The following is a 10,104-nucleotide window of genomic DNA, read 5'->3' as shown; positions in this document are numbered from 1 at the left end:
AATTTAACTACTATTAATTAAAATAGATTAAACTAAATTTTACAAACTAGCATGCAAGATTAGGATTTGAACGAAGAAATCAATTGAAAACAAGCCTTACAATCGATCGACTACACCCTTGAAGTTATTCACGCGATCATCGATTCCCTAAAAATAATTAATTCTCATTGAATATTCATAATTGGAACTTTAATTTCTATCTCACCTTAATTTTAGTTAATTAGACACAAGAGTTCTTAATCAATCCTTACCAATGAATTAACCCAAACACAAGCAATTAAGGTTTAAACCCAAGGTAGCATTCAAACTATTGAAATTGATGAAGCTAAACAATACAAACACAAACAGTTGTATTTAATCTAGTCAATTGTTTTTCCTACGAATTAACAAATTCACAAGAGGAATCATTAATCATAATCGCTTCACAAATTATAGGGATCAAACAATTACGAATTGGATATCTAATTTAGCTCTAGATTGTATGAAAAAATTATTAGGTGATCAAGCCAATAATTAAACACACAAGAATATCAATCAATTCCAAAAACCCTTGATACTCAAATAAATTAAACAATGAAAATCAAATCTCACAAGATAAATAAAACTTCAAGGGTTTGTCTTCCTCAACCAAGAATAAAACTTCGCCACTAAAATTCATGAATTCTTAAGAAAAATTGAATAAATAAAATTAAATCTAAGAACAAGAGATGAAAACCTAGCCTCCACGACCCCTTCTTCACTCTTTAGCCGCCCAAATCTGATTACATTCGGGTTCTATACGATATTTAAAGGAATAGAGTTCTTCCCAAGAAAGTTTCCTAATTAAAATATAATTTCTCGAATTTCCCGTCTCGCTCGATCGGTAAGAAACTATCGATCGAGCGCATATAAGTCTGATCCGCATCATTTTTTTTCATCTCTTCTCCCGCTCGATCGGTAAAAAGTTACCGATCGATCGGGAGCTCTTCTATCCAACATTTTCTTCCTCTTGCTCGATCGGTAAAAAGTTACCGATCGATCGGGAATTTTTGTGCCTCGCACTTCTTCTCTTATCTCGACTATTTCCTTCCATTCTTTAGCTCACTTTCTTCTCTTTTCCTATATCAAATCACATACAATGATTTGAAACTATAAAATGAATTTAATCAATCAAAATGCACCTAATCATCACAATTTAATCCAAGTAAACATAGGAAAATATCGACATATCAACTTAGCAGATGGAAAGTATTTTTCAAGAAACTTGACTGACATGTATTTCCAAGTAGTTATGCTCCCCAACGGAAGTGATTGCAAACAACTCATCGCCTTATTCCTGAGAGAAAAAAGAAACAAACCCAGTCTAATTATATCTTCAGAAATTCCATTAAATTTTACCGTGTCTGTTATCTCCAGGAACGTCCTCAAGTGCAGGTGAGGGTCTACAGTAGCTGCTCCCCCAAACTGGTTCTGCTAAACCATGTTGATCAATGCAGGCTTTAGCTCAAAATTGTTAGAATTTATAGTTCCACGAGCTATTCTAGAGTAGTGAGCCTGAACAGTAGGCCGGAAGTGATCGCGAATTGGCACCAATGGAGCTTGTTGTGCATTATCTTCAGCCATATTCCTTAATTCTTCTCGCCTTAATCTTCTCGAAGCTCTTGCAGTGCGCTCAATCTCCGGATCAAAAAGTAATAAATCAGCGTCTTGAGATCTTTGCATACACTGCACTCAAGAAGAGGTAAAATAAATCAGTACTAAAAATAAAATAATGAAAAACTATAAATTAGAATCTAGACTAATTAGTAACAAGACTAAAATAAAATCAACAAATTACTCCCCGACAATGGCACCAAAAACTTGTTGCGTAATTTTGTGCCAGCAAGTGCACGGTGTCAAGTTTGAATAAAGAATGAGTAGAGTGTCGATCCCACGAGGAGTAATGTGAAAATTATTCAGTGCTTGTAATTAAAATAGTCCAAATTTTATCTAGAAAATTAAATAAAGATTTTTAGAGTTTTAAAATTAATTAATCAATAAAAATAGCAAAGCACGCACGCAACTTAGAAAATTATCAATGAGTGAAAAATGGTCTAGAGGATTTGATTTCACCTGATTTCAACAAAAACTACTTCTAATTAAATTATTTTCATGAATTTCATTCAATTAATATCCAATAACACTTAATTGTATTATTTTCCTCTCCCGAGCAACAAATAATGGGTATCAACTAAAATTTAATTTCAATATCCCTATTAAAATCTATTCTTAGTGATATGTGTGAAACAATATTTTTTTCAAAAGCTCCATTAACGTTATATACTCTCTAGAGATATATAAACAATTAACGGGGTAATTTATAATGGTCTTATTCAAAATCCCCTCTCCCGAGCAATGATTTCAAATAAATATAGCAATTCAACTAATGATCAATTAATTGAAAAGACAATCAAATTTAGAAAAAAACAATTAATCTAGAAGAATTCAATCTAATAAAAATAAAAAGTTGTAGAAGCGTCTACACCAGGCTATTTCAACCTCTAGACTAATAAAATTTAGTTCATAATCAAAATATTTTAAAAATAAATCATGTTCATAAATCTAGACATCAATTTAACAATAATAAGCTCAAAATGAAGAAAACAAATCCGAATATTCGACGCCGTGTCCGATCGATCGATCTTCTTCTTTGTTCAAGCTTTCTTCAAGTTCTTATCCAGATTTCTTCTCTCAATTCACAATCCAAATCTTTGAATTTTTCTATGTTGTGCGGACGCTTGCAATTGTATTCCACAATTTCTCTTTTATATGTAGGTGAAAGCCCAAGATCAAGCCCACAAACTATCAGTGTTCGAAAATTTCCAAACTCCATCGTTTTCCATATTTATTAGTTCATGCATATGCGTGAGATGAGGCGCAGAAGCGCATGGCTTCTTTCTTTAGCTTGCGCAGAAGCGCGATGTGCCACGCAGAAGCTTTCCCTATTTTTCAAGGTTTTTGCCTTTTAAGCACATAAACTCTTTATTGTCACGCAGAAGTGCTTCCTTTTCTCTTTTTCTTTCTCGTTTTCATCCAGGATATAGCACAGATGCGCTACTTTTTGCGCAGAGGCGCACTGCTGCATTGTCCATTCTCGCGTAGATGAGTTTCTGCAGCACGCGACAATTTTCAAAAATTCATATCTCACAATCTAACAATCGGATTAAGCTGAAATTTTGACAGCACCTTTAAAACATAATAAAACATATTATGAACGGTGGAGATTGGGTTTGGATATCCCAATCAATTCCAGTAATTTTATGAAGTTACTGCTTCGTATTTCATCTTTTCGCCTCTTCTTGCTACTTTTCCTCCAATCCTTGTATGACACAAAAACAACAACAAATATGCATAATATCCACTCGATACATCACAAAAGCTAAGTCAAATCATATATAAATTAAGTGCATAAATTGCACTTATCGACTGTCCTAATCGAAATCTCCGATCTCCTCTTCGGAAACTTCGATATCATGCATGCATCTGCGTGTCCAAATGCTTGCGACACGTCACTAGTGCGCTGGCCTTACCTTCGGAAGCTCTGATCTCGCATTCGGAAGGTCCGAACTCACCCTTAGCTTTCGATCTCAGGTGCTATGGTTCGGTGCTTCCGAACCCACTTCGAAAGGTCCGATCACTTCGGTGGTTCCGAATTCCTGATTCCACATTTTTGATCTAGTTAATCACTTGGCTAATTAGATTTGTATCTCTTAATCATGTTTAACCATTAAGCTCGTCAAATAAGATACCTGTTACTACATAGCTAAATCAATAATATTCTCTGCAGAAGGTTACTAATGTAATATTATATGTCTGTATAAAATTCCAAGTTTTGCCCTCTCATGTTGATTTTATTTAGAAATTAAATCTATTACTATACACCTTGAGGTAGGAAACGAAAAAGGGTTGTGCTAGGTGCTGTTGACGAAATCTACGACAAGAATCATCGGTTGCGACAGTGTGGTAGGCTGTAAGGAACAGTCTGTAAAATCCAGCAGATACAACCCGACAACATTTTGGTCAAAGAAGTAATAGCCTTACTTTATTTTACGGAAGCATGATGAGCTAATAAAAAGAAAATAAAAATTAAGAACAAGGGTAATATAGGACTTGTTCAATTTCAATGACGATTTCGAGACAAAATTTAAAAGACAAGGGACATAATTAGCACAAGAAAATTTGAAGGGACAAAATTGAGAAAGCTATAAGGATATTTTAAAGTATATTATTCCTCCATAAACAAACAACCTTCACCTATTTATTGTTTTCCAAGAAAAACAAATAAACACAAACACAAAAACAAAAACAAACCATTTTTTTTTTATCAATCATCTACAACTTTCACAGAAATGAAAATGCCAATTCCCACCAAATCCAAATTTAACTGCCTTCAGCTACTAAACAATCCCGTCATTCAACTTGCATTTTAATATAATCACTTATTACACAAGAATATACACTTTACTTGGAAAGAATCAGATATTTGCACCAAGCAGAGTCATCAAGAAGTCCTTGTAATCCCCAGAAGTGTCATCAGTCACTGCAATGTCCATACTCGATTTGTTTGCTTCAAAATATTCTCCCCTGACTTTCATCAAATCGATTTCTGCTCGACTAACAATCGCTCTGCTCAGCGAATCTTCATCAGTTCCAAGCCCCACAATTGATGTTCTAATAACCTGGGTGGATTATTTCGTATCAATTCAGCCATGATGTGTTGAATCTAATCTAAAGTAGTAGAAATAAAGTTTGATTATAGAGGCATAAGGTACGCTCTCAAACTTTATCGATTTCTCTTTACTCCAAACACAATAGAAGATCAAGATTGGTGAACACATAATTTAATTTCAAAATATATTGCTACATTTATAACAAACTGGCCATTCGACAAAAACCTTCGAAGTGAAGAGGAGAAATTAGATGTAAATGATTCACCTCGGCAAAGTGCTTTTCTGGTGTATCTATGCACCAAATGGCTACTTTGATAACAGATTCCAAAATGCCTTTTCCACAATCCAGTATGTCCTGTGAACAAAGAAAATTATAAAAACAATGCTCAGAAGGAACATATTAAATCATGTGATTAAAAGGATGAACCTGGTCTATTGATTTCCCATAATTATCCTTGTAACACTTGAATGTTTCTCTGAGCTGAAACATATTCCTTATGCTGAGCACAAGCACAAGTTCCTCATCATCAAGTTTTTTAGCTACAATAGCATCATGTAGTTTTGCTGCCTCAAGTTTGGCTAAAGTCGAATCCACCACTTCTTTGTCGTACCTGTACGACCTCACTAAACTCGCCAATATCTGTTCAATATCCATATATTAGAAGGTCCAGTTTGCAGATGACAGAGAATTTGTTTCATCCAGATCACTGATGAAGTATGATGGATTATGTTGCTTCTAATCGAAGATCACTTTAAAATGGTTTGATGGGAAAATTGAAGAAGGTAATAAAGGTTTATAAAAAATTCTTCTTTGATAGTCATCTTATCTTGTAAACAATATGGATCTGCTTGACACTTTCAAGCACAGGTTGTTAGTCAGCAGCAACGGTAACTGCTAATCAAAACGACATTGTTAGCAGCAGCAACTGCATCTACTGCTCTGAGTGATCGCATTTGCGGAACGGGGAATTAAGCTACTGTGAATTTAAAAAATACGTGAGTGAACTACTACAACAGCTCTTACTTTTTATGCATATGCTCTCTAGAAAGTTATTACCCACAGCTTAGAGGCGAACACTCAAGTGCAAACGACAAACATATTTTGATCTGAACACTAGAATGGTGTTCTGTAACATCACACGATGATCTAAATTTCAGCCACATTTCCATTAGATTGATCACAATATGTGTTATCAAATTCATGATATTTTCTAACATGAAAAACAAGTATACCTTCTGTACAGGCTGAGGTACATTAGACATGATATCTTCTTCAAGTGAAGTGTCGAACAAAGTACAATATGCTTTCCTCACAGCAACCAGATGATGAGGTGATGCTGCACATGCTATCTCTACTATCACCTGTAGCTCAGTAATGCTTTTTCTCCTTGATTTCAACGCCTCATTTGCAAGCCTTGCATCTCTTTCGGCTGGGTCGTAAGCCCATAAAATCACTGCTTTCTATGATCCATAAATATGAGAAATTCAAAGCCCAAGAATCGGAAACTCTTGCCCATTTTATCAAATAAATTAGGCAAAATGTCAATTTTTGCCCGATATGTATTGGCGCATAACATTTTTAGTATTATATGTTTCAATGAATAAAAAATAATTATGTGATTATGTTCTTTTCATCAATTTTAGTAATTTCAACCTAAAGTCATGCAATTAAATGACCAATATCATTGTTAAATTTTTGTAAATACATGGTTAGAAAAATTTCTTGACACATGAACTTGTGTTTGACAACATAGTTATATATTTTAACAATTATATTATCTATTTAATTACTTGATTTTGATGAAAAATGACTAAAATTCATAAAAAATACATAGTTACAGAACACTATAACTTATTAATTGAAACATATTGGACTAAAAATATCACACAACAATACATACAAGACTAAAATTAACATTTTACCAATAAATTATAACAGTTAAATCGGCTTCAATCGTGTAAACATATCCAACACACAATCATGATTGCAAATATTTGTTTTGGTAACTTCGATTCTACTCCATAAATAATTGGAATATCTCTCATTGGTTCAAATCATATAGGTCCCACATTAATTATGTGGGTCCCACATAATTTGGACTAATTATGTGATTCCACCTACTCGGGTAGGACCGAATAAACCTACTTGTTACATGAGTATTTTCTGTAAATACTTGTTAGAAAATATAAAGATTGTCCTGGTTTAAAAATTATTATAGCCACCAGAAGAGATTTACGCACCTCAAAACAGTAAAATAATATGAAACCTCAAATGAAAAAATAATAATAACTCCATCAAATTAACAGACGTTCTGTATTCCCATGAATTTGAGGCTACCGAATGAAAATAACTCAGCTTTGGGATTTAACCCACCTTCATTTTCTACATAAGAACAACGGAAGCCCAGAAGGGCATATTCTTAAACTGAAAATTTCGATGAATATTCCCAAATTAAACAACATGATTTTTTACCCTGAAATCGCCAGATAATTCCGAGAAAAGAACATCGACGAGGGACTGCTTGTAAAGCTTCTGGTAAGTATCTCTGATCTCTTTCCTCTGGCCAGCATTTCTTCGCCCCAAAATCCGTATTATCTCCTTTTCATCCGTACCCCATCCTACAAACCAACAACAAACATCTGAAGAATACATAACTTCCTACATATCTTCGTAAAATCACAAATAACATAGTAAAGAAAAAATTTAATAAAAAAACCCACAAAAATAAAACAAAATTGTTCGTGTGTGTTAATTAAGAATGGGGAAAAAGGGTACCCTGGAAAGCTTTCTTGAGTTTTCCGCAGTCTTGAGCTGGGGAAGGAACATCTTCTGGGACTCTCATCGTTGCCATTGTTTTCCTCCCCTCCCTCACTTTAATTTCTGGTAAACGATGGATTTTTTATGAAAAAATTATTTGTGTTCTGTGAAAATTTCAAGGAGGGAGAATTTGATCGAGATTGGCTCAGCCTCATGCCATGTTTTTGCAGTTTCAGCTTCAGGTTCGGTTTCAATTCTGTTTTTTTTATTGGCTTATTTTCCCCCCCACGAAATTAATTTTATTTATTTTATATTTGCCATTGGACATTAATACCCCTCTTTTCTTTTTAATTAGCATAATTTTTTTTATACTTAATTTCAATAAAAATATCTAATAAATTAATACCAATAACAATAATTTTTTTGTTAAGAATGATCACTTTAATAAATAGTTAAAATATCATCTCTTATATTAGGTATTTTTTATTTCATTAGTTTTTTTCAAATAATTTGGAATTTAAAAATAGATAAATAAAATGATTGTATTATATATTAAATAGAAATAATTAAATAAAAAAGAAAAAAAATAGAGATGGTGGGGAGAAATAGTTTTAGTGTGTGTATGTGTGTTTTTTTAAAATATTTTTTAATATTTTGACATATCAAGAGACCAATTAAGAGTATCCTTATATAAAAATAATAATAGATAATAGATAATAGTAATAGATTTGCTTGCAATTCCCACGTTTTCCTTTCAATTTAATGATGATGTATGGTCTAGTTAAACTATCATTTTCATCTGTAGTGAGTAAAGGTATAATCTTAACTTAATACTAGCGGTTCTACGTAGCCAGAAAATATAAAGAAGATTGTTTAAGGGTTCATATTTTAAAAAGTGCAACTTTATTTTTAATTTTGTTAATCTAATAGTACTTCAAATAAAGACTCAAAATAATATTTATTCTACTATGTGAGTTCAACAATCTAATTGCAAGATAAAATGACCTTACTTTTTTTTAACTACTAATAAACATATGCACACATCACATAAGTTAATTTATTTTTAATCTAAGATATTGTTTTATATTTGTACATAAAATACTTTGATATGAAATATAATAGATTTGAGTAATTTATATTTAATTTTATGTTTTTTGAATATTTATTTTATTTAAAATAATTATGGTAGTTATGGAGCAAGAGTATTTTAGAGATAAATATTGGCATGTCATACTTACCAAATGTAGTTATTATGTGTGGCTCAACTTTAATAATATAGAATAGAAGAATAGATATATTAACATTTAGTTAAACAGTTTATTGAACTTCTATATTATGATTTGTCTTTATTTGTTAAATTTTATATGTGAACTCCTAAAGAAATTTTTTGGTTGAGAAATTTTATTTTGTTTATGTTATGGATTATGCTTAATAATTTGTTTTTCATTTTTCATTTTTCATTTTTTATTTTTTATTTTTTTTTTAATTTATAAGACAATTAATAGTTGTCTAAAGAAAATACAAAACCTCCTATATTGTTTACATGGTTTATGAATTTAGTTATTTTCTTTGTCAATTTTGTCTAGTTTTGTCAATTAAATGAATGCTTAGATTATACAAGTGAAATATATGTTTTTGCATGCACATTACACTATAATGTATTTCAAATTTCAAATTTCAAATTTCAAATTTCTAAGTTATATAATTTATAGACTATGTATTATACGTGCTTAAGGTGAGTCTCATTAATCGACCGACTCAAACTCATATTCTAAGGGGGCCCTGAATCATATATATGTATATATAATATTACATCAATACACATCTAAAGAAATATTAATTTCATTATATAAAACTAGCAATTTCAAAGAAAACAAGAATTCACTTTTCTTGACCATGTATTAGTGTTTATATATATATATTAATGGAATTATGTGTCATCATCTCATTTAGTATGACCTCATATTAATTAGTGATTTAAGTACTCAAATTTTAAGATTATACTTTTATTTTAATTATTAAAATTTGATATTGTAGAGGGAATACATTTTTTTAAAAGATTCATTATATATTTTTTTTCTGGATTTATGCCTACCAAATGATAATTTATGAAAACTTCTTTCCACTTTTTTTTTTTCTATATTTTATAAGACAATAAATAGTTATGTAACGAAATGCAAAGTTTCCCATTATTTTTAAGGAATAGTTTATGAATTGGTTACTTCTGTTATGCATTTGATAAGTTTCGTTAATGAAATATAACTAAATTAGACAAGTGAAAGATAAATAACTAATTTACAAATGCATTTTAAAAATTATAAATATAATAGATAGAATTATTTTTCTTTGTTAGATATAGTAATCGATTACAATAGTACATTTTTCTGGGTAGCAAAAACGAGAAAGCAAACAAAAACAAATATAATTAACATAGTCGAACTTGAAGTATAGATAAATATTTTAACGACAATAATTTAAGTGACTCTACTTGGATCACAAACTATAAGCCTTATTAAGCATGTAATTATCTTAAGCAACGTGACAAGTAGAAATAACAACGGAAACTAAACCAAATTTACAAACCAAACTGGCTGAATACAACCGATGACTAAAAACCGAAGGAAATAAAAGTGTGATACAACCAAATCGAAGGTATTG

The 10,104-nt window shown here is 31.3% G+C and overlaps 1 protein-coding gene across 1 annotated transcript; it reads right to left on the bottom strand.

Annotated features, from left to right (window-relative positions):
• Positions 1 to 4,233: 4,233 nt before the first annotated feature.
• On the bottom strand, positions 4,234 to 7,694 carry LOC140883605 (annexin D3). Its single transcript, XM_073290144.1, has 6 exons — positions 7,465 to 7,694; positions 7,162 to 7,307; positions 5,922 to 6,149; positions 5,116 to 5,328; positions 4,954 to 5,043; positions 4,234 to 4,697 (listed from the first exon to the last, which is right to left on the bottom strand). Exons 1-6 carry the CDS (start codon positions 7,538 to 7,540, stop codon positions 4,494 to 4,496), a joined length of 957 nt encoding a protein of 318 aa, XP_073146245.1. The 5' UTR covers positions 7,541 to 7,694; the 3' UTR covers positions 4,234 to 4,493.
• Between the last annotated feature and the right edge of the window lie 2,410 nt (positions 7,695 to 10,104).

The sequence above is a fragment of the Henckelia pumila genome, chromosome 2, assembly GCF_033568475.1.
Source record: "Henckelia pumila isolate YLH828 chromosome 2, ASM3356847v2, whole genome shotgun sequence".
NCBI classification, from domain to species: Eukaryota; Viridiplantae; Streptophyta; class Magnoliopsida; order Lamiales; family Gesneriaceae; genus Henckelia; species Henckelia pumila.
Note: the sequence above shows the minus strand (reverse complement) of the source record. Positions and strands in the feature narration are given on the sequence as shown.